Source organism: Pipra filicauda, unplaced genomic scaffold (assembly GCF_003945595.2).
Source record: "Pipra filicauda isolate LSUMZ 115617 unplaced genomic scaffold, ASM394559v2 scaffold7_size6619720_pilon, whole genome shotgun sequence".
Lineage (NCBI taxonomy): Eukaryota > Metazoa > Chordata > Aves > Passeriformes > Pipridae > Pipra > Pipra filicauda.
The window spans coordinates 707275-731538 of NW_024104976.1; the positions used below are offsets into that span (position 1 = coordinate 707275).

The 24264-nt window shown below is 43.2% G+C and overlaps 1 protein-coding gene across 4 annotated transcripts in view; it reads left to right on the forward strand.

Annotated features, from left to right (window-relative positions):
• Nucleotides 1-7162: 7162 nt before the first annotated feature.
• HOMER2 (homer scaffold protein 2) overlaps nucleotides 7163-24264 on the forward strand; it is a 56461-nt gene continuing 39359 nt past the window's right edge. The window contains exon 1 of one of the 4 annotated variants that reach the window (XM_027715816.2): nucleotides 7163-7387. In XM_027715816.2, the coding sequence (XP_027571617.2) occupies nucleotides 7296-7387 (92 nt within the window). In that variant the 5' untranslated portion in view covers nucleotides 7163-7295. Of the gene's footprint in view, nucleotides 7388-20109; nucleotides 20148-24264 lie in introns of those variants that run through there. The other 3 variants (XM_027715817.2, XM_027715818.2, XM_039390064.1) reach the window with 3 other exon arrangements.

Below are 24264 nucleotides of genomic sequence, written 5' to 3' on the forward strand. Positions count from 1 at the left end.
ATGGAGCTGAAAGAGGGGAAAAAAAAGATTATGTTTATTCAACTGATTGGTAGTAGTTTTGTATTTTGTTATCCAAGTATTGTTGCAGAACAAAGCTATATTGGGTAGAATTAGGAATGCAGAAGCTCTCTTTGTGCTGCTCTTATCCGGAGAAGACATGCAGCCCATCTTGCCACCCACTAGATTCCTTCAAAATGCATTTCCTCATCAAAGTGTTCCTGGGATCTTTGTTTGTGGGTGCTGTATTCTTGTTGCTCTTTTGTCAAATACCTAGACATAAGGACTGGTATAAGTCAAGGTCTTTAACTTTATTTGAAAGCGATATAAATTTAGGCCAGTAAGGTTGGGGGTTTTTTGTTTGGGGTTTTTTTGGTGAATTTTTTTGTTTTCTTTTCTTTTCTAATGCATTTTGGAAGCATTAAAATAGTAGCCTACTTCTTAAATACATCTTAATTGCTTTCCATAAGACAGTGAAAGGCGCAAAGAGGAAAACTCAACACTTTTTTCTGAGAATAGTGCAAAATACAGCTTTTGTGGTGACAAACAGTTTCCTTCACAAATCAAAGTTATCCTTGTCTGTGAAAAACACCTATAGCTGGTGTCGTGGACCCTTCCAACTTCCTATCTCTGAGCCAGGTATTACTTCTATGAACTCAAGGTAATTTCTACACTTGAAGGAGAGAAATCTTTTGCTTTGTTGCCACTCATGTCCTTCCAAGCTTTAGTGAGAAGTTTGAGGTGCTCACCACTATACCTCAACCATCAGGTTTCGTAAATAGGCTTGAAATCCCACATGGCTTCATTCCCACTTGGCACTCTGTTGGTACTGCTCAGTCCTCTGAGAATTCATCCAGGTGAAGGATCCAGATGCCTCAGCCCACAGGGAAATACATAAGCCTTTATCTAGGCTTTGGGCATTCATGTAAATGAATCAGACCTCAGGTGTACTCAGGGAAATGTCTTCCTTTTCCAGCAGGGCAAGCAAGAAGCTGATTAAGGGGCAAAGTCCGTTGGTGAGTAAAGTGAAAAAGCACAAAGAATGAAGTATTTTGCACAAGCCTGAGGGATGAATTCCTGCAAGCAGCCAAGGCAAGCACTTTTGGAGAACTAAAATGCTCTGAAAATGTCTGGCCCCAGCCTTTCCGCCTCCCGTTTTACATGGGAATCGTGGTTTTTTGTGAGAGGGAGGGTGTGGACACAGTGAGGAGTGACCCTTCAGGGAGGGAGCTGGAGATAGAGACCTGCCTCCTGGGAGAAGGTCAGAGGGGAAGCAGGGTGACTTGGAGGAGGACAGGCTGAAAAAAGAAAAAAATCCCACATTTCTCACTACGGTCTCTAGGAACATCCCACATTGCCTTCTCATTTCCTCCCCTGGTTCCCGCTGATCTGCCCTCCAGAGCAGCTGCAATGAGCCTGGGGGTGTCTTTTCCACTTCCTCCCTTCCCTCTCCCTCCAGCAGCATGACCCTCTTGCCCAGCTCTCTGACCCTCACCGGACATTGTTCACGTGCCGCAGAGCCCGGCACGGTCAGCGCGGAACAGTGGGCTCATTAAAAAGGCAGCGTTTAAAATGCCAGTCTGTGGTTGCTTGGAAATGAAATCCAACTTTGGTATTATTTTCGAGCTCAGATTTTTGAATCCAGAATTCCATGTGACGGAAGAGGTGGGTATTTAAACAGATGTCTGCAATTTCTTTAAAAAATAGAGATTGAGTTACAGATGGTAGAAAGGGCCTGAGAATTAAAATCTCTTGAGCTACAAGCAAATTTACATGTGAGAAAAATGTTTTGCTGGAATGTATGGTCATACAATTCTGCATGTTTGAAAATCAAGCTTTTTTTCACCAAAAATGTGAATATCTTTTCCCTTCCTTATTATCTGTTTCCCTGCTAGTAGCCTTGGCTGTCACCACCATCGTGACAGCCAAGTTGCAATATGAGGGTCCTGTTTCTAACAGACAAGACATACACTTCTCTCCCTCTCCTTTCTCTTGTACAATTTGGCCTGCCAGGACCAACAATTTTGATCTGAATTAGTTTAAAAGAAAACCAATCTACCCTATCTACATAACTGGTGCCTGATTGCTGTAACTTCCATTTTATAAATCCCAAATAAATGGAATTTTATGATATAAGCTGGAAGGAAACCAGAGTCGTCATCTGCACTTGCAGATGAAATTGAATGGTTTTTTCTTCTTTTGGGATTTAAAAAGAAAATCACCAAAATAAACTTTGAGTGAAAAAGCCGATAACTTCTGAAGTGCCATATGAAATGCAAAGCACTGCATACTGGAAGGGAAAAATGAGCACATTTGGTACATTTTTGAGGAGCAATTCAGGATCCAGCTCATCAGCTGGGAGACCTGTGCATGCCTGTGCTTTATGAGGAACTTCACTCATGCATATGTGCTCCAAAAAAAAGCATTATTTGTGTGAATATGAAACAAGTACATAGAATTAAATACAAGCTGTAACAGATTTACATGCAGTGCTCCTCACCTACTCTGCAGTCCCAGCCTGTCCACTGCCAAACCAGTTCAAATTAACATGATCTCAGAGCAGAGCAGCAAGACCCACTACCTAGAGAAGGTGTCAGGTGAGCAACATTATTTACTTTACAGTGGAGTGGACATAATCAAAGTGTCTACATCAATGAAAACATTAAGAAGGACAATTGGGATTATCTGTTTGTCTTACCTTGAAAGTACACAGAAATAGGTCTGTTAAGGGAACAAGGTCTGCTCCAAGTGTGAGACAACAATCCCACAAATGTTCAGGGTCAGTGTTCACTCCTGTGTCCCAGGTTTCTAGCAGACCAAAGTACAAAGGATGCCTGGAGGATCTATCCCAAATTGTGTATTAATGCTGACAGATGTTCTCTGACTGCACCAGTATTGTTAGAAACTCATCAGCTCTTACAGTTTTGTAGCCTTCAACGCTGTGCTGGATACTCACATTCAGGGCTGCAGTCCTGTGGTGGCTGTAGGGCATTGTTCTGGTTTTGCTGACTTTCTTTACATGTCTATGTCTTCTCTCTCTAAAATCTTATTTAATATTATTTTTGGTTAGCTGTATTTGTCTTCATTGAGAAAGCAGCATATACCACAGTGTGACAAGACAGCTCTTTGCATTTACAGAAACATCTGCTTTGAACTGGTACTCGAACATTTCACAGGACAACTCTTTAAAACCGAGGTAGAAACTGTGTGTGCACTTTCTACAACTCCACTGAGATAGGTGCTTCCTGGCACTAAGCAATTATACATATAAGAATAAACTGAAAGAATAATAAGAGAACATTCAACCTACTATTTTAAAGTTGATTGACAAAATGCTTTTAAATTAGTTTCTCCCCTTTTTCCTTTTAAAGATACAGAAAGTAGTCCTATTATTTTGGCTTATTTCTGAAGGAGGCTGGAAAGAAAAACTTTTTTTCCCTAGAAATTATTTGACTTGCTGGAGGACTTGTTGAAGGTCTTAGATGTTTATTATGAGCTCTGACATTTTAATTGAAAGGACAAGTGTGTTGGTTTTTTTAAGTAAATAAATCTTTTGTGCTAATTGTTTATTAGGTATCAGGTTAAGTTGGTTTTAACAACAAATATTGTAAATCAGAGCATTTTGAACAGTCCAATTTAAAATCCTTTCTTTTCTCAGTTGCTCATCTTTAAAATTTTATATCCAGTGATATTATAATTACATTAGTTCTCCATTTGTCAGGAGATTTTGAAAACTAATTTTCTGTTTCAAATGTAAAAATAAAGAGTTCCCCAAAGCTTTTTTTGGTTAAACTCCTGGATAACATCTAAAGCTAGAAAATGGTTGGTTATTTGTCAAAGGGGGGAAAAGGGAACTGGCACAGTTCTGTTGGAGTAAAAAAATGCAGATTTCACCAATCTACATGGAACAAGGAGAAAATCACAGTATTGAATATTTCATTTAATACTATCTGCCATGGGAAATAGGGAGAAGACTATCTTGAAGTATAATAGTTGAAAAAGACTAAATGGCAGGTTTTCTGAAATAAAATTATATCTCAAATAAAATAGAGTGGCAAAAGACAACAATAGTGAAAGCCAAACAAAAGGAGAGAACAGAAACACTGAGAGAGAGGAAGAGCCCAGTGAGCTCTTTGCTTTTCAGAATGCAGGCTGGGTACATACTCCTGATTGTTAGATCAGCTTTCTGAAAAGAATATTCACCCTGTATCTAGGAATCAAAAAATTATAACTTTAGGAGGCCAGTGGGAATAGGAGAAATTTCTCATCTGAAGAAGTAACATCCATTTACAGAGTGTGGATATTTTTATTGCTCAGCTTGAATCCTACCAAGGGATCCTGTGCCTTCAGTATTTTGAGTCTTCCTAACCGTGCCACAGTAATAAGAGCACACTTGTGAATACTAAATGAGGACCGAATTACCATCATGTACACATCCTGCATCTGAGCCAAATCGGAAATGAAATATCATGTCACATGTGAAAGCATAGGAACTGATTAATTCTGATAGCATATTTATAGTTCTCATTTACAGAGGACTGAAAATACTTTAAACAACTGGACTGCTAAATTATACAACAAAAATGTAAATCAATGGGAACCATAAACAAATTAGGACTCTGATGGTGGAGAGGTTAAAGATGGAATTGTCTGTAGAGCAATTGCTTCATTTGATATTAATAATGTTAAATGGTTTACATGAGATCTGGGCCTTACTCAAATCCACGGCTCTTTTACCATTGACTTAAATTGAGGGCAGGACTTCATCCTCTTTTTGGCAGAGAAAAGAGGACAATAACAGTGTGCCACACTTCAGAAAGAGCAATATCTCATCCATTTGGAAGAAGAGATGGAATTTCAGGTGAAGGGAGTGCACTTACAGAAACCCAAATATGAGGAGAAAACTGGGTTAACTTGCTGTCTGCCAGACCCAAGTCTCAGGGTACTTGAGAAATGGGACCATAATTGTATCTCTTCTAGAAGACGGTTGTACAAAGAGCATAAATGAAATGGGAAGGCCTTAGGAACAATGTACAAAATTTTGTATCATGTGAATTTCACAGCCAATTACACTTCTATAAGCTTAAGCTTTATTTTTATAATTGGGGATGAAAACACACTCTTGAATACAAGATTGGAAAAGATTAAAAAATTAGAAAATGCTAAGGCAACTGCAGTTCCAATTTCCAATTTTCATCTTAACATGACACATATAATAAGTGTGTTATCCCATTTTGATCCAATTCCATTAGATACTTGTAAGTCACATGCAGCACTGGTTCATAAAACACAGCTTTTGGATACTCACCAAAATGAGCTAATTAATCAGAGAGGACCAAGACAATTCCTCTCTGATGAATGGAGTGTGTAATTTAACAAAATGAGGTAAATGGTGTAAAAACAGTGAGATAAAATGCTTGAATTCATGGCAAGAGTTTTTTCCACAAGATTGCTAGTCTGCTATTTTTTCTCTTCAGAGAATACTACCCTGCACTGTTTCTCCTAGAAGAGAGGAATGGTCACATCAAAGCCATATTCAAGGATGCAGGCCATCATGAACACAGAAGGATTGTCACTTTTTCCGTGACTATCCCTGAGGAAAAGGAACCTCACCTTCAGATGGCAGAACAGGACATGGGAAGTCTTTTGACATCAGTGATTAGGTAAGGAGTTAAGTGTCCTTCAACATCCAAAGTGACCATCTGACCATGGTAAAGAGAGCAGGTATGTTGGAAAGGTGTCATCCCACAGCCTGTTGAAAATGTCTGTGTAATTCACCTTGCTCTTTCTCCTCATGACATAAGATTTTATTTGAGTGTATGGGATTGAAGTTCCATTTTGGTGTTCCAGACATTGGGAAATAGTTGTCTGTCAGAGTGGGAGACAGTTTCATTGTCCCTAGTGGAAAGGTTTTATGTTGCTGGCTAAGTTTTCCATTGAGACTTCCCATGAGGTCCCCAGGTAATACTGAGGACAACCCAAGTTGTTGCACACAAAGTTAAAGCAAGTGAACATAAAGTCTTTCCCACAATTTCTATGCTTTCTTGGAAAGAAAGGATAAATCTAAGTGAGATTTGAAAAAATGGATGAAAATAATCACTCTTGATGGCAGGGTATTAATTATAACTTTGTGTGGGTGAAGTTAAAATTCTCTCTTATGTGTGAATTGGGCATTTTTTCTCCACGAAAGAATAAGTGTGTCTGTGTAGCACAGTTCCACAAACACCCAAACGAGCAGGTCCAGGCTCTGCTATGGATTTGTGTCCTGTGATTGCCGGTCAGATGTCAGTGTCACCCTCGTAGCTGGGCAGCCATTACACAGCTCTTCCACATTAGTGCAATTTTTCCTTCCATGGACAGGAATCATCCCTCTCTTTATTTTCATGAAACCTACATGATTTTGTGACCGTATCTGGCACAGATTTGGGGCGGGGCTGCGGAGGGCCAAAGGAGAGTCAGTCGTCCCGATGGGATTCACCCTTCTGGGCAGAGCAGCAGGGTGCTGGCGGGGTACAAGACCCAGACCTGGACTGTGGGTCTGGGTCTGCCAAGGCCAGCGCCCAAATGGGGCTGACACGGTGCCGTGGCTTGCAGGCTCCGCACTCACGGCCCCCATGCCCCGCATCGCCCTGGGAACACGGACTCGGAGCGTGAAACAGCCCGGGGAGGGCGTGACAGAGCGAAAGAATCGCCTGCCCGTGTTTCACCAGGCATCTCTCGGCGTGGCATCCCCTCGGGTAGGAAGGGCATCCCCGGGACCCGCGCCGTGGCCGGGCCGCGGGGCGGGGGCCGCCTGCGGGGCGCTCCCGGTGCGGGACAGCCGGATCCGCACAGCCGGTCCCGGGCGTGGGCTGACCCCTCTGGCCGCTGGGGTTCGACGGCTGCGGGCGGGGCCGACTGGGGACACCCCCACAACTTCACCCGAAGTTTTCTGGCTGCCCCGTCCCCCTCCGTCAGGTCGCGGCCCCTCCAGCGCCGGCACCGGCGGGACGAGGCACCGCAACCCCCTCCCGCGGCTCCTCGCTGCCCGCCGGGGCACAGCCCCGCACCGCCGGGGCGGGGAGCGGAGGGGCCCCGGGGCGCGCCCACCGCCCATCCCCGCCCCGCCGCGCTCCGCCCGCCGCCCCCGCGCTGTGCCTGGCAGGGCGGCGGTGCCGCGGGAGCCGCTCGGTGCCGCCGCCGCCCGGGAGGGAGGTTATGTAAGGGGGGAGGGAGGCGGCGGCAGGAGGAGGAGCGGGAGGAGCAGGACGGCTCGCTGCCGCCGTGCAGCCGCAGCCAGCCGGGGCCGGGGCGGCCGCATGTGCGAAGTGGGGACGCGGCCGCCGCTGGCCGCCGAGCGCGGGGAGCCGCCCGGGGGTGCCGCCGCCGCCGAGAGGTGCCGAGACATGGGGTGAGTCCGCCGGGCACCGGCCACGCGTGGGCACCGCGTCCCGCCCCGGCCCCGCCGCAGGTGCGCTCGGCGGCCGCGGAGCGTGGGAGAGCCCCGGGAGCGCTCCCCAGAACCGGCGTTTTATAACGTAATTAATCACTGACGCCCGCCCGGGAGCGGGCTCCTGCCCGAGCCGCCGGAGGAGGGAGAGCACCGCCGGCACGTTACCGGCGGCGAAATCCCCGCTGGAGCGAGCGGGGAGGAGCTCGGGATGTCGCGGAACGGCGAGCTGGTCCGGGGGCCGGGGGGTCCGGTCCATCGCCGGGAAGCTGCGGGATGTGTAGCGAGTTCATTATCAGATGCTTCACTCGCGCTGGTTCAGGAGAGCTCTGGCTGCTGGAGGCACGCGATAAACTTGCCTGAATTGTACCAGTTGTTCCCTAATTTGCGTAAATATTTTCCCCCTTGTTTATTTTTTTTTTTTTTAACGTGCCAGAAGTCTCTGATCACATGTGGTGGCCTCTTGGAGAATTCAACTTGATCTTTCCAGAAATGAGTCCGGCATTTTTCCTATCCTCTAACTTGTATGAGGGGACAAAAGCTAAATGCTGGCATTAGGGCAGATTGTGAACTAAATATGTGGAAACGGAGGTTAAGGTTGTGCTTTTGACTTGAACTAAATATAGGTTTGAGATTCTCTCGACCAGTATGTCTTGGAGGTTTCCAAACCCACACATTTAATTTACTTTCTTTTTATCCTATTATGTTTTCTCACACCTTTTCCTTGCCTCTCCTCACCCCCCTGTGGCAAGGAATCGTTCTCCAGTTCTGAGCTTACTCCTGCTACTTCCAACTATCCAAATTCCCCCTATAAATATGTTTATTTTTGTCGAAGGATATAATTCGAGACTATATGGATAAATAATGAATTAAAATGTCATGCATGTGTCTGAATTTGATACCCAGGAATACTGAATAGAACTACAGGGGCAGAAGGAGAAATAGGATCTAAGTGAGCATCTCCCTGTGTTTCACTTAAGGATTACTAGGGGCTCATCTTCTTAATTATGTAAAGTTTCACTGGAAAATAAAACAGAAACTGTCCTTGGGGTTGGAGAAAGATGCATCAAAACCTGTGTGGGGAAGCACTGCCCCGCTTAGTCCAGGATGGTCAGAAACAGCCATCCATGGGAAACTTGCCTTTGTCACTCTATCTGGATGTCTCTCAATGCAAATATTTTTGTTGTTGTCATTTTTAACCGTTTCCATACTGGTAGATCAGTTTAGCTGTGGCCTGGAGAGAATTGAGTGAAAGATTGCAGTGGTCCCCCATCCCCTTCTGTCAGGCAGTTGTAGCTCTGGGCTCAGCGTGGTCCTGCTCTGCCTCTAGAGCTGTTCAGGCTGCGAAGGACTTAAAGACTTTTAAGAGCTCTGGTTGTGCTCCTGTCTGTGCTGCTCCATGTTAGGTCATGCAGACTTGTACAGGGAGCAGGCACGTCCACCAGCCTGGTTCAATACCCTGATTTAATGTGTTTCACTTAAAGTAAGTTATTTCAGTCTTACCCTGGTGCTTGTGAGATCAAGCTCCCAGCATCATTCATTCCCTGGGTTTCAGCGTGGGTTGTACACACTCATACACTGTACAGAGTGCAGATGAGGTGTTTTTTGAATACATATTTTTTCAGTGTCTCATGTCGTTGTCTTGCCATTCACCTTTCTGATACTGAGAACTTGGAAGTGTGTTTGTTGTAGCGTTGCTGCAGCTGTGGCTTAGCACACTTGACACAGGAGCAACTCCCCAGTTTTCCTTCCAGTTCCATCTCTGCTGGTAAATCCTTCACCTCTGCATGCTCTAGCTTTTCCTTCTGTGAAATGGGCACCTCTATACTCACCTGTCTTTGTGAAGCAGGTTGTGGTCAGAGGACAGAGCTCGGTCTTCCTTACTTGAAAGAATATATTTTGGCCCAGGAGTTCCAGTGGGATTTGCTTCCTGGGCACATTTTGGTGTCACATGTGGGGCATTTTCTCATAGAAATTGTGACAGCAACTTGATTCTTAGCTCTTAAAATAGTTACAATAACTTGATTCTTAGCTCTTAAAATATTTTTTCTTTTACTTTCCTCTTTTTTTTTTCCTAGGGGTGACCATTGCTAATGATTCATTTAAATGCTGCCTATGGATTTGGCAGTGACTGATGGTGCTATGAAACCTGATATAGCTACTTGAGCTCAGCAAAGCAAAGCTATTTAAATTGCTTATTAGCTGTGAGCTGAGCTATTTAAACTGTTGGTTTAGTTCGACTTACTAGGCAGCAAGCTAGGTTTAAGTTTTACAAAAGTAATTTACATGTTAAAAAACCCCTAATGCCTGTAATACAGGGGATATGAAAACAATGCTGTAAAAAAGTGTCCAGGAAAAAAAAAATCTGCTTCAGTGCCCATTAAAGTCAATGTGAAGGTTCCTGCTGACTGAAAACCATTGTATATTGGTCAAGCCACTGTTAAGGGTCTCACTGGACAAATGTTTACTTTAAAGGGAACAAATATTTTCCTGAATCACCACTTTCTTCTACCCAGCATATCTGATAGCTGCTGTTTACCTCAATAGTCTCAGAGCTTAAACTTTAGCTATTTGAAAACCACAGTGTAACACATTTCCAGCTGTAGAAATCTTTGTCTGAAAATACCACCTGCCTTGTCTCTTGGTGTTGCAAGCCAAAGGCTATCACAGTCAAGAAAGGGGCTCTGATGTTAGTGAGCTGTACCTACTCATCTAATAGTTTGACCTCAATTTAAGCCGTGTAAGCTAAATATACAGTTATAAAGATGCTTGAGGTTTAGGTCTTAGCTGATTTAAGGAGGTATTGGGTAGCGCTTCATCTGTGTTTAAATTCGTTTACTATTTTCATTTCTGTAGTAACTTTGTATTTCCTTATCTCTCCATTACAAAATATTTCTTGTTATGAGGTGTGTGACAAGTATCCACTTTAGATTAGACCTGTAAATCACTTCACTTGTGCTGAAGCTGTTATTTATATTATCTGTTGGATTAAAACTCAAATCAATGTAAATGCCCTCTAGCAATAAAATTGAATGTTAGATATGTTTTATAAATCATATAAAATTTAAAACGAGGCCTCTGACTGTTAGAAATTATTGCAGAAAGCTGTACAACCATGTAGAAGTGTGTGCTATACAGGTGATGAACTAGCTCACAGCACACATTTCTTTTGGCTGACATGAGATGTCTTCCCTCTGCTACTTCCTCGTGGGCTAATGTGATAAATTAGTCCCCTCCAGCTGGGATCAGTCCATACCTCCCCCAGGTGGGCTTTGAGCCCACTAGCAGGAAGGTGGGAAAAGATGAGTGTCCAAGCCTAGATCAAGAAATGAAGTAACCTCATCTTAGGGTGACTGGACTCTTGAACAAAACTGTTCTCCATGTAATATATTCATGGAAAGGTGCAATTGGGGGCTATATTACTGAGGGCATGTTTAATGTTTTTATTATGCAGTGACATTTAAGAGATAAGGAAAGTCTGCCTTGCACTCTCCCCTTTGCTGTCAGCAGTAGTAATGTCCATTGGCCAATACGTGGCTTTATTTGGGGAGTAAAAGGCATGATGAGTGAGGGTGAGGGAAGAAGAAGGTGAAGGAAGCAGAAGATGTGATGAGGCTCATGTTATAGGAAGATGTTAATTTTGAAGGGTGTTCACTTTCCCGGTACCAGCAGTACTTTAGAAACCATGGTGATAAGCTTTGCCTGAGAAGCTCCGTGGCAGGGAATAGTGTGTTGTAGAGGAAATTCACCTTGGCTTTCATCCAGCTCCTGCTGAAATCCATGAGAGTCTTGCACCAGCTCTCTTCAAAGTTTGGCCAACCCATCTGTCTGTGAGGAAAGGAGGCATCCTGGGACCCTGGGAGTGGCACCTGCCTCTCACTGCAGTCCGGGGTCCCTCAAAGCAGGGCTGGGATGAGCATATGCCCAAACACAGCTGAGTTGGTACTGTGAGCTCAGGGGCTCTTTTTTGGAGATTTTAAGGTCAGCAGCTTCAGTTCAGTTCCTAGCATAGCTTGGGGGGGGGGCAGATTATATCAGACATCATCCAACTGGTGTTGGTGTTGTTCAAGGAAAGGGACTGAGATCTGATAGATGCTGAAGCTGTTTATCTCATGTTTTTTGAAGCGGCTGGCTGGGGGTGCTTGATTCTTCACATCCTTGGCTCCTTATGTAGATATTCCCATTTTACAGAGTAAATATAAACAACTGCTGTTCTGATTTGGAGGTTTTGGCATCTCTGTGTACAGATACACACGTCTGTACAAAATCCAGTGGAAAAGTCAGGTCCAGAGAACTCTAGTTCTGGAGCAGTATGTTTGGTTCACTGAAATGCATGGGAAAGCTCCATTGACCTCAACAGTATGTAATCCCTTATTTAGGTTGTTTATGTGTATTTAAATAAGGTTAGAGAGGCAGGGAACTTGGTGGGGTGGGTAGAGGAAAAAAAGACCAAATAGCTAGATCCTTATGATCTGTGTGTGCTTAGGGTTTTGGTGTGGTTGCATTCAAGTGAGTGAACAAGCCCCATTGTCTCCTCTCACAATTATGTGAGGAGTTCATAGCAGTGCAGACAGATGCACATAACTGAATTTAGGCAAAAATCTGTGTGAATAAGCTCTGAGTAAAACATGGTATTGGGAGAAATTAAGAAATAAGCTAATAAAAGAGTAGCAGAAAGAAATTATGGAGGAATGACTGACATGAAAGTAGATTATACTGACAAGAGATTATAAAAATATTGTAGGGTCTGCTAGAGATAAGTTTAGCAAATGACAATAGGAAAAATCTGCCAGTACCACAACTAGTTTGAGTCCTGTGCTGCAAATTTCTCCAACATTTGCTCATATACAGTATGCTGTAGAGAGTGAACACAAAGAAAACTCAGTGCTAAGAGAGTCATCATACTCAAGTTGCTTTCAGCTGCTAACTTAATTAATTACCACTGTTAATTTGATTATCACTTGAGAAAAAATTTATAAATAAAATATTCTCCACGAAGTTGAGATGTCCCTCAAGCCCTTCTTCCTATTTGAAAAGAGAATGGTCTCCTGATAACAAGGGCATCATTTGAAATGTTAAAAAGAATTATTTGATGTTCAGTTCCTTTAAACTGAAAGTTTTTTAACTGATCCAAGATCTGACCAAGTGTCTTAAACTGTTCTTTCAAACATATTCCCAGCGTGACTGAAACAGGCAGAGAAGGGCAGTGAGTTTGCTGAGAACCCAAGAGCAAGGGCATCAGCTGGTTTTACATCTAGATTTCCTGCAGTGCTGTGTATTCATTTTATTCATTCATTTGGCTCTATTATTGTGGTGCCTAAGATAAATAGCCTCACCATGAACATACACTTAAGGACACACAAGAATTTTGAATCAGCTGTTGGTTTTCCTGTTGACTTTGTGATAGGGTGTGTGCAGAGTGGGAAGGTCCTCACTCCTGAAGGCTGCTACATGTTCAAATGTCTGTCAGCTTTCACCTTGAATGCTGTCTATCGCCTTTGTGCACTTTGTGCACCGCAAATACAGCATGTGACTTGTTTATAGTGTGATTTGGCCATAGCTCTTTAGGATGTTAATGTGCTCAGGGAACGTATTTCAACTATGTTTCTCTGATAATTCAGCAGCACATTGTAAATAGCTGACGATCCTGTTATTAAACCTCAGAATGTGACAAGGGCACTGCTTTCAAACAAAGACGAGAAGTGTGTTTAAGCTTGAGCATTAAAGAAGCACTTTTAATGGCAAGAGCAATTAGGCAGGGAACAGACAATTAGTATTGGGGAAGGTTGCTGCTGCGCCACAGCCACACATCACCCAGCACAGGTTAGGGATGGTGTGAGTAGGGATTGTGTAATACATACTCATGCAAAATGTACAAGATGAGATTGGCTGATGCAGTTGATCTCTGATTATATTTTTGGTGACACATCCTAGCTGCTCTCTGCCTGTTTGCAAAAGAAATCTGCCCGCTGCTGCTGGCTTGGATGTGCTTAGCTCATGTGTGACACGAGTAGCTGGCTGCTTACTCCTCATTGACGTAGCAACTATTAGAGGCTGTTGGATCCTCTTGCATCACTCTGAATTGCTTCGTAATGGGAATTTTGCCACTGGGGTCAGGATTAAAATGAAGATAATATTTTAAATAATTGATGGTCGAGGTGTTTTAGGATTTGTTTTTTAAAAAAATGGATGTTGCTGGCTGACATCAGCAAGTGGGACAGCCTGCTTAGTGACTCATAGGGGAGCAGGAGGCTCTGCTGTGTAGGTGTTCTAGGATTTGTGGGCTTCATGTTGAAGGCTGGCAAGACTGGGAGCTTTAGCTGCAAAACAACAGTGGCTTTATCGTGGAGAAAGAGCGAGCAGATCTGAGACGGGGAAGAGGGAAAAGAGGGCCTGGTGACAGAGGTGTGAGCAGTAGTGTGTGCTGGTTACTGTGCAAAGCCTGTTCCCTTCAGTGGCATTGCATCCTCCTTTCCTGCCCCCTCCACGCACTGATCTGATTTTATTTATTTGACGTGGCTTATCAAAATGCAAGATTGTAAGAATTCCCGAAGGGACAAACTGTTTCCTTTCCATCTGGAAGTTTCACTGCAGCCTACAGGATTTAGAAGCTTGAACCCTGCTGCAATTCAAAAAGAAATTTTCTGTAGAAGTTGCACTTTTCTGCCTACACATCAAGAGGCCAGGGAGAGCCCTCCAGAGCTGCCAGTGTTGTTCCCTGTTAGCATTTTCATTATAATAATAATAATAATCCTACAACTGCATTCTTATCAGGCAATGTTTAGTACCTCAGTGCAGCAAGATAGCAAAGGCCTCTGTGGAATATGTTTAAAAATATGTAGCCAGCTTGTATTGAGTTGCTTCTGCTTGTACTGAAGATCCCTCCTTGTGGACTGTGAAATAATACTGTACATGTACTTACTGAATAAATACTTGCTGTTTGCCTCTGCTTAACACTTTGCAGTAGATTCTCCTCAGATATGGAACTACTGTATTTTTTGGGCGGGGGGGTGGAAATACAAAATTTTAATTTTGCGTGGCGTTGAAGGGAAACGTTAATTTTATGTGTGGAGGTGTGACCATCTTTTTTTCAGTATTCATTACTTACTGTTTCACTCCTGGAAGAAGTGCAGGTAGTGCAACCGGAGCTGGGGAGTATTGAGCAACACTTTTGCTTTTGAAAACGTGGTACTTCAAGATGCATAGTCTCCCCTCATATTAATTGCGTTACAGTGACTGACTCAAGTTCTCCGCTGTCGGTGAGTTGCTCTGTAGTCTGTAACAGCAACACTTTGTTGCCTTTGTCTCATTCCCTGCTTTTATCAGGCTTTTGTATTCCAGCTTCCCACTATGAATCTGTTGCACATATCTAAAATGTCTTCCTGCAGTTGTTTAAGTGGGAACATGTGATCTGTTTTGTGGTGTTGAAAATTGTCAATAAGAGCATTTGAAAAAAGCTGGAGAAGTTCTTTGAAATGAGAAGTGTAAAATGTCCCCAGCCAGCTCTCAGGACTGTGCTGGGATGTTGAGCTGCTTGGAGGGTGCGTGGGAAATGTGGGGAGAGTCTGACACCTTATTAGCATTTATTTTGGAAATGGTGATGTGTAAAGAAGAGTCAGGATATCTGTTCTGGTGGGTAGTTCAGACAGTGGGACAAACTGGCAGCAGTGTAGTTGTCCCCATGTTGCTCACAGCCCCAAGTCCTACAAATCACATAGATAAAATTTTTGTATGAATTGCAGATGTAAAACTTGCTTTGTGCCTCAAAGTGGGACATTTGGCTTACAGAGAGGTGATGGCAATTGCCCTTGGAGGGTCCTACCTTTTGGGATAGAGCAGTTTCTGGCATGCAGGATGATCTTATGCCAATCCTGAAGGGGATGTCGTCAGTCCCTATTAACTTACTTTTTCCCAGAGCTGTCGGTTTGGATTATTCTACTGTGTCTCCAAAAGCACACTTCCACTATGTACATGTCTTGACTTGGAAGTGGGATTTCTCAACTTGAGAGCCACAAGCTGGTCAATTTAATCTCATTCCACCTTTATGCAAAGAAGGAGGTCTAGGCACTTTACCCTCTCTCTTAAACACCTATTTAGCATTTGTGCACTTTCCTTTTTTCACAAAGTGGGAAAACCCCCACAAATCTGTTGTTGTTTTTTTTTTTTTTTTTGTCTTATGATGAGTCTGTACGTGGTGTGGCCTGTACATGAGTGTACCTATGCACTGCCCCTCCAGGTAAAGCCCTTACTTCTTACACTATCATGTAGTCCAATTCCCTGATAGCCCCAAAGCTGAAATACTCCTCCCTGACCTGGGAGGTTTCTACCCAGACAGGACAGTGCCACAGTGCTCGTGGGCACGATGCACTTCAAGAGCCCAAGTGCTGCCCTTGGGTATTCAAGAAGGAGATAAAAGTATCTTTGGACTCTCTTCATGTACATATAAAATTCAGTGATTGTCATAGTAATCCTCTCTCCTCCAGCTGGGATAGGGAGAAATTTATTCTTTTTTTAAATAATAAAGGAGATTCAGTTGCCTAAAACTTAACAGCACACAGTTGAATGAGAGCTCTCTCTTTTCATGATTATTTTTTTTTGACAGCTGTTTGTCGCTTATGTAGTCCTGTACAGGAGATAGCTAATTTGAAGTTGCCTGTTGTTTATAGTGGCTATAAACTTGTATTTAAAGTATCTTCTAAAAATGCTCATTCATAAAAATCAGTCAAATTTGGTTTATGGTCCTTTTCAAGAAGAAAAGAAACTGGCTTGACTGAGAACAGGGATCTGTCACTTCACTACACCCACCCAAATTCAAGGGAGTTGAATTAAAAGCTTGAGTGTCTAATCTCAGTTACAATGAAATACAAAAACTGTGGAGCAAGGACCAGATCCCACGCTCCAGAGAGGGAGTTGTTGGTTTGGGAGTTATTTGGGGCAGACAGGGAGGCTGCTCATCTCCTCCCAGGCAGATCCAGAAGTGTGGATGTGTCCCTGCTTCCTCGGGGAGTTTATCTTTCCCCTCTATGGCTCTTTCACCTTCCTCTGTGCTTTGGAGCGGGGAAATGGCTGTTTGTGCACAATGTGAAATTCCACTTTGTCTTTTGAGAGATCTGAAGGACAAATAATGTCTTTAAAGTTTCTGTGTGATCCTCAAAGACATTCCCCAGACAGAAAGTTCTGAGCATCTGTTTTTTGAGACCTTCAAAATTGCATGTTATGGAAGATGCATCATCTTTCAAGGACATAATCATGTGCAGTCTGATACTCCCAAGCAATCTCTTTTGCCCTGTTTAGACTTTTCTGGGGAGAAAGGCTGTGGTTTTTGCAGAGGGCTGTAGGGACAGCTTCCTTCATCACCTCGACCGAAGCCTGAGGTAAACACCTCTCCTGTGGTTGTGGTTACCTGCTTTTCCCTCTACAGGGAAGGTCTGTTCTGAATTTTTCAGCCTCAAAGTAATTATCCTGTGTATGTATTGTTCAGATCTTCACAAGAAGATCTCCATTGAGTTAGAAATTAGCATTTCAAATTCTATGGGGGAGAAGTTGCCAAAGTTTTTTATATTTTAAGCTTAGAATTTGGAATGGAATCAAAATATCTAATCCACTTTGCATTCCCTGCTTGGTCTTTCCTCCCTGCCTTATGAATTGGCATCCTTGTCCTTAGGAGGGAGGGCAATATTGTGCAACTCTGTACAACTTCTCTTGTTAAATATCAAGATAATGTTGCCCTGATTTGCAACACTCTTTCCAAGACTGTTGAATTAGCACAAGTGAATGAGGTTGTACTGGAAAGGGATTATGCTTGTCAACTGCTATACAGGATGACCTCTGAATTATTGGCCAGAAGAGAAAATAGACACACAACTGCTGGGAACGATTTGGGATGGTTCAGTGCTGTCTGTTATTCCATAAAAGAACAGCTGATTTCCATGAGTTAAACAGGTTGGTCCAAACTTTGCACCTTGCAGTTAAGTTACTTTTTCTCCCTTTCTTTTCTTTTTCCATCTCCTTTTGGCACTTCTCCTTCCCCTGCGGTGACATTGGAGCTGCTGCTGCTGCCTGGGGGGAGGACAGCCTGGCTGGTGCCCAGGGTGGCAGCAGCTCCAAGCCTGGGTCAAAGTGTTGGCTTGGAGGCACATGGAAAAACACAGGGCAAGTCTGGGTTGTCTAGGGAGAAGAGGGCCACCAAAATGCTCTTTCGCTGCCTTTCAGGGGTGGTAAAACTTCCTAAAAGAAAACTGTGTTTAGGGAGTCCTGTAATAGAGACCTTACAAATCAAATCGATTTAATTCTTAGGGTGCTAAAGTGTGAATGTGCGAAAAGCATAGTAAGAATTTCTCACCAGTTGGCACCTTATCCTCAGTGGCTGAGCGACTACTCGATCCATTCTGCATACCAACCCCAGGCACTAATTTTAGATCACAGGGACTACGAAGAGTGCAATTTCTATCTTTTGACTTGCTGTATTTTACTTATGGCAAGCAGGGGAAAGTGGTGCATGAACTTTCTCCTCCAGCAAGGGAGGTGGCTGTTTCCGCTACCAAGAACTTACCTACCATGAGCGTACATGCCAAACAAATTACTGCAGAATATAAAACATTATTTTTTAATCCTATTTTAAAACAAATAAATGTTCAGAATTTTGTTCTGAAAATGAAGCAAAAAAATAATTTAAATTGTGTAATGTAGGTTGTTATTCTGGCATAAACATCTCTCTAGAATTTGAGCTCATTTTGCTCACATTTGTTTGGTATAAATAAGCAGTAACTCAGATCAGAAGAGGATCATGTCTCCTGCATGTATTGTCCCGTTGTTAGAAGGATGAATTCACTGCTGCATATATCTCATAAAAAGATCAAAGCCCCACAGCAAAAGTATCAGTAAAGGATGCAGTCATAAGCATTTTGTGTTGTCTTTGGGATGTGTGTCAGCGTGATGTGCTTTACTTGCATTTGGTAAACACGCTGAGCTACCAGCTTTGTGCTGAAGGAGCACTGCAGAACTTAGCAATGGCTCACAAAGTTGTCAGTGAGCAGGGTGAGCCTCTTGTCGCCATCCAGCTGGTTTGATTTGTTTTACAGGGTTGCTGGGGCGTAGTTCTGTCCCCTCCCAGCTAATTCCTCTTTTGGGAGCAGACATGGGGATAACTAAATGTATATAGTGCATGTATAGTCATAGAACGGTTTGAGTTGGAAGGGACTTTGAAGATCATCTAGTTCCAACTTTGTCATGGGCAGGGACACCTTCCACTAGACCAGGTTGCTCAAAGCCCCATCCAACCTGGCCTCGAACACTTCCAGGGATGGGGCAGCCACAATCTCTCTAGGTAACCTGTTCACTGCCTCATCACCATCATAGGAAAGAATTTCTTCCTATTATCCAATCTAAAGCTGCCCTCTTTCAGCATTTAGTCATTACCCCTTGTTCTGTCACTAGATGTCCATGTAAAAGGTTGCTCTGCAGCTCTCTTGTAGTCTCATTAGGTACTGGAAGGCAGAAAATCCCAACTCTTTCAGCCTGTCTCCATATGAGAGGTGCTCCAGCCCACTGATCATCTTTGTGGCCTCCTCTGGACTCATTCCAACAGCTCCACATCCTGCCTATGTTGGGGCCCCAGACCAGGATGCAATACTCCAGGTGGGGTCTCACAAGAGCAGAGTAGAGGGGGAGAATCATCTCCCTTGACCTGTTGGTCACACTTCTTGGGATGCAGTCCAGGATACGACTGACTTTTTGGGCTGCAGGTGCATATTGCTCGGTCAGTCCTAGTCCAGAGACCCTGTGTTCAGTTCCTCCAGTGTATTTGTGGTTTCTTTTCAACCAGAGAGAAGAAAAGGAATGAGAAAAAAAAACCAGGAAAAGAAAGTGTTTGTATCAGTGCTGCCAGCTGACAGGGCAGCCGGCGTATCAAGCAGCAGATAGTGGCAACTAAATAAGGGCAAGGCAGAAGAGCTAAAATGAGTCCCACAGTCCCCTGGCGCTCACACAGGCTCTGAGCTCCAGCTGAGGACCCAGCACACAGCCAGTTTCATCAATAACTGCGATACCCGCAGGCCCTGGAGCCTGCGTGGAACGGGAATCCTGGGAGAGAGCCCAGCCCCAGCGTGCCAGCCCATCCAAGCCCATTGTTTTTATCCCAGTTCATGGAAAAATTATTTCAGATCATCTCATCATTTCAAACATTTTGGTAAGTGTTAATATACTTTCAGCTCAGTGGAAATAATCACCATATGGCTGTAAGATTTGCCATCTGTCCAGAGATGCTGGAATACAATTAGTCCATGTAGTCCATTTATCAATCTATAAGTGACAACACTCACAGTCCTGGCAACTTCGGCTGCTGACAGAATCAGCACTTGCATAGGGCCTACCTGTCTGCCCTTATTACATCAATATATAAATGAGATGGAAAAAATCCCATCATTCAGCTGTGTCCTTCACCCTTGACACAAAGAAAAAAGTCTGTATTGGTGTAAATGAGACTGAGGAAATGGTATGCCTTAATTTTTGTAGCACTAATTGGATTTCTTTATGTCTAACAGACCATAATTTGATAAGGAAAAGAAAGATTTACTTGCAGTTGTTCAATCAAGAGATACCAGCAGGACAGAGTGTGTCACAGGGGAAAAAAATACTACGTCCTCTCCTGTTGTATTCATTTCCAAGGCACAAAAAGCTAAATATTACAAACACAAGGAATGTCATCATTTGCATCATACAGGTAAGAATTTATTTTCAAGGTTTCTTGTTTGACATCAGAAAAGCGAGAAGTTGGCTTTTCAGAAGAATGAATAATTTTTTTTTAAGAAAAGGTCAAGGCCTTTTCATTTTAAAGCTCCTAATGATCTGACAGTATAAAGTTCTGACTTTTGACTACTCCTACCAGTCTCACCCCGGCAGGCATCCTAAGCGTGGCCCCTCAGAACTGCCATATCCTTGAAACTGGAGTTAGATTTGGAATATCCAGAAAATAACTCGAACTTTTTATTAGGTTTTATTTATTACCCAAACTCATCTTGCATAATAAGTTTATAATAGGAATGTGTGCTATGTCTTGTTTATTCTACAAATTTTCAGCCAGCCCACACTAGTTTTTGAGATTCTGCTGACAGGAGAATGTAATTTTTTTTGGCATATTTGCATTATAACATGTAGTTATGGAACCTGCATAGTATGAAAAGTGGTGATACTTGAAATTAAATCCTTCCATAGCCCACACCTCATATAACCTGTACCTCATGTAGCACACAAAGTTGGAGGCATTGACATGCAGAAATCAGAGGTGCCAAGGGAGCAGGACTGCAGGGATCAGAAATAGTTGGCTATTGAGGTTCAGGAACTTCTGGGATAAGTTTCTCCCAATATTACCTGCAAATATGCACAGTTTGCAGTGTTAGCAAGCTGTAGGGGTTTGGGTTTGTGGGTTTTGTGGCAAGGGAAGTGGTGTTTGTTTTGCAGATACTATGTTTCTCATGAATAACCTGTTGGTTATGCTTTTCAAATTAGTAGTTTTTCTCTCTGAAACTCAGGAGATTACCACAGTATCGCTGCTTTTGCGCTAGGGCTGCTGACAGCTTTTTATACCAACAAATAATGTACATATCTGAGATCTGTACTGTAAATCTGATGGTAACAGATGGTGTTATATTTTTAAAGATCAAAGTGAATAATGTTAGCTTCTAAATGTTTGAAATTTCCTTTGTGGTTTTAACTGGAAGCAGAAGAAATGTGTCGTGTTATTTTACTGGCTGCTAGGAGATACATGAGTTTCAAAAACTCTGTCCCTCAGTTCCAGAGAGAGGTGCTGCCTGCGCGTTAGCAGCAACCAGCACACTCTGGTTGTTGATTCTATTAGTCTATTAAAATCACCAGAAAATTGAAATCTGCTTCTTTTCAGACAGTCTAATTTAAACTGCATTGAGTGGGGAGTGAGGCTGGCTGTAGCCATGCTTGTGTCCAGCACCTTGCCCTTGCCTGACTGCAGCTGTGGGGTTCCTGGCTGTGAGCACAAGGGCTGTGCTTGCACTGAACCTCTCTTTGCTGTTTTTAATACACTATCTTTGGTGCTCTTGACTACCTTTGGTGATTTTTGTCTTCTAGACAACTTGCTCTGGTAGCATCAAATCAATTTAAACATGGCAGTGCTGTTGCTGTTGCCAGCCTGGTGCTGTTCTCAGCGCAGGCAAGTTGATACATGCACTGAAAACCCCACGTGGGCATTGGATTGCATTTTTCTAATCTCTTACAGAGCAAATTGCTTATCCTTTAATTGCTTTTAATTTTTACATCCTTAAGTTTCATTAAAGACGTGCAGCCTTGTATTAAGCCATCTGTTTGCACCCCTTTTCTTGAAGACATACGAAGCACTCAGCCCTGAGTGTGTTATTAGCCCAGGTGCTCTGGTGGCAGCATGTCCCAGCACAGGGCACTTGCCCTGCCCTGCCTGTGCTCCAGCACGTGCTGGTGGCCATCAGGACCAGCAAAGCCCTATCGTTTGCTTCTGACATTATGGCTGGTAGAATTCCTTATTTGATCCTTCAGGCAGTAGATCAAAAAGAGTTATACAACTTGTTCTTTAAACTGAACTGATTGGCTTTTTTTTTTTTTTCCCCTAGTGTAAGTGGAAGAAAAGCCTCAGGGGAGAGCATTTGAATAGGGCATGGGAAAGCATATCGATAATTACATGCATGGATTAGTGCACAAAAGTACTCCCCTCCAAGGATCTGCTTAGTGCTGTGGCGTTTGAAATAATGGAGTCTTTAATCATATTATTTTGCAATAGTGAGGCTTTGATTATGCCACTGATTGAAATCAAGTTTTCAGATTGCTTTGTGCAAAGATAACCTCATCAACCATGCAAATTCCTATAGCACAGGGGTTGGGGGAGAAAAAGTCCCAAACATAAAGATGCTGCCCTGGTGGCGTCAGTGGGTTTTACATGGACAAACACATTGTGTTTTACTTCAACCTTCTGTTTGCAGATACCTGTGCTTTGGTCATATATCCTCTGACATTTAGCCTCTTCATTTTGTAAATAAACACCAAATAGCATGTAGAGCCTCAAAGTACCCCAAGCCTTCTGCCATGCAGAAGTGCAAAGAGTTAAAAGTAGCAATAAAAGACTCCACTAGCATGTTAAAGGAATTTTCTGCTGGTTTACGAATGCAAAATAAACTATTCTATTTCTTTGAAAGTGTGTTTGCATTATTTCCCTTCTTTGGTTATTTGTCTCCAGTGCCAACTGTAGATGTGTCTGATGTCTGACAGGGGGTGAGGAAGCCCAGGAGTGACTGGGGCTGCTGGCGCCTCATTTCCCTGGCAAGGCCAGTGCTGGGGGGTCCTGGGCATTGCTGGTGGGATGGGTGAGGGCTCTCAGGAGTACTGCCTCTCTTTGTATTCTGCTTGGTGCAGTTCAGGTCTGTACACTGGCTTCTTATTTCTCCTTTGTAAAACAAACCAGGCAGCCCCTATAGTGTTTCATCTGTGCAGGAGAAGACTGATGGTGGCACAGGGTTGCAGAGCTGTGGTTTTGTCCAGTTTCTACTGGTCTTCTGTGACAGCAGTGGAGGCTGATGTGTGCCTTGTGGGGGTGAGCTGAGTGTTTCCTGCACATGGGGAACCCCTGGGCTGGTTCAGCCCTGTACATCCCACCACAATGAGCTTCTATGGGGTCCCTCCTGCTCCAGCTACCTTTGTGCTGTAACAGAGCTCGCTGAAAGCTTTCCAGAGCAGCCCTGAACATGTAAAACACAAGACCAGTGTGTACTGGTGCTTCATCCTTTCCAGTGCCAGCTACATGGGGTAAATTTTGATCTGTGTATGCGGGTCTGTGATCCAGAGCTTGGGGTCAGTGACATCCCCTTGTGCCCTGAGGTGGGCACTACAGACAAAGCACTGGGGGAGAATGTGCTTCTGTTCCTACAGGCCTGTGCTCTCCAGTCCAGGATTTACACTTTCAATTTACAATGGCATTTCTCACTGAAATATTACAACACAAACATTGTGCCACATAGGAGGCTGTGCTAAAAGCATTAACTCCACTGAAGCTGGAGTGAACACAGAGGAGGTGATTTTTAACCAAGCAAGAAAAATAGGATGACTCTGGGGGGCTGTTCATGTGCTGATCCAGACTCTTTTGTCACAAGGGTAGGAGAGGTGCTGGGTGTAAACAGAGTACAAGTATTTTTTCCAAAATACAGAGTTTGAATTTATACGTATGCAAATAGGAGGCAGTGTAAACGTTACTGAGGGTGCAGATTTATGGATCCTTTTTCAATGCCTTCTCGTGAAAAATCTCGAAATGGTCAGAGTTACACAACCAGTTTTATACTCATGTGTCTCAACTTCTTTTTTTTCCAATAAATAACCTTACCTATGAAGGACTAGTTCAGGGTCTTCTCAGTTCCTGTCACTTGCGTATAATTGTTTATTCGCAGTGTCTTGAAAGGTTAATAGACCTCTGGAGATAGCCCCAAAATAAAGTGTGAGCTTTCTCACTGCCTGAGTTAAGCCTTTTAATTTGTATATTGACTTCATAAAGGCGTAGTGGTATTGTGAGACCTCACAGATGTTACAATGATTTTCACGCTGAGAGCTTTTGTCCTCAAGATTTATTCTTTTGGATTTACTTAGGTGCAGATCAAAAATTAGTTTAATTAATGTCTGTGCTTTTAACAGACAGTTCCTTTTTAGCTAGCTAGTTGTATTCTTATTTTTTTCTGTCTAAGTAACTGGCACTATTATGTTTCCTACAAATGCAAGAAGCACTTTTGCTCATTATATTGTGTTTAAATAATAATGCTTATAAGTGAAGGAAGCTAAAAAGATGGATTTTTATC